The 289-nt window shown below is 64.7% G+C and overlaps 1 protein-coding gene across 1 annotated transcript in view; it reads right to left on the bottom strand.

The window, feature by feature from the left end:
- The window catches only part of UBE2D3 (ubiquitin conjugating enzyme E2 D3), a 22,605-nt gene extending 22,447 nt beyond the window's left edge, over positions 1–158 (bottom strand). The window contains exon 1 of the mRNA XM_005418180.2: positions 135–158. Coding sequence (XP_005418237.2) covers positions 135–158 — 24 coding nt within the window. The remainder of the gene's footprint in view (positions 1–134) is intronic.
- Positions 159–289: the final 131 nt, after the last annotated feature.

The raw sequence follows: 289 nt of genomic DNA, 5'->3' as shown, positions 1-289 counted from the left end.
GGGGAGAGGGGGGGAGGAAGGAGATGGGGGAAGGGGAAGAAAAAACACCTAAAAAATAACAATAAAAAGAAGGGCGAAGCGGTGAAGGGGGAGGAGGGGACGGCGGAGGAGGAGGAGCCGCGGTGCTCACTCACCTTGTTGATGCGTTTCAGCGCCATTGTGTGTGTGCGAGTGCCGGGCCCGTCTACGCGCCGCGGTGACTCCGCGCTCCGCTCGGGGGGCCGGCAGGGAGGAGGAGGAGAAGGAGGAGGAGGAGAACGGGGAGGAAGGCGGAGAGGGGGGAGGGGGC

This window comes from Geospiza fortis, unplaced genomic scaffold, assembly GCF_000277835.1.
Source record: "Geospiza fortis unplaced genomic scaffold, GeoFor_1.0 scaffold11, whole genome shotgun sequence".
NCBI lineage: Eukaryota > Metazoa > Chordata > Aves > Passeriformes > Thraupidae > Geospiza > Geospiza fortis.
The sequence above is the reverse complement of the archived record's forward strand: the minus strand, read 5'-3'. Positions and strand labels throughout refer to the sequence as shown.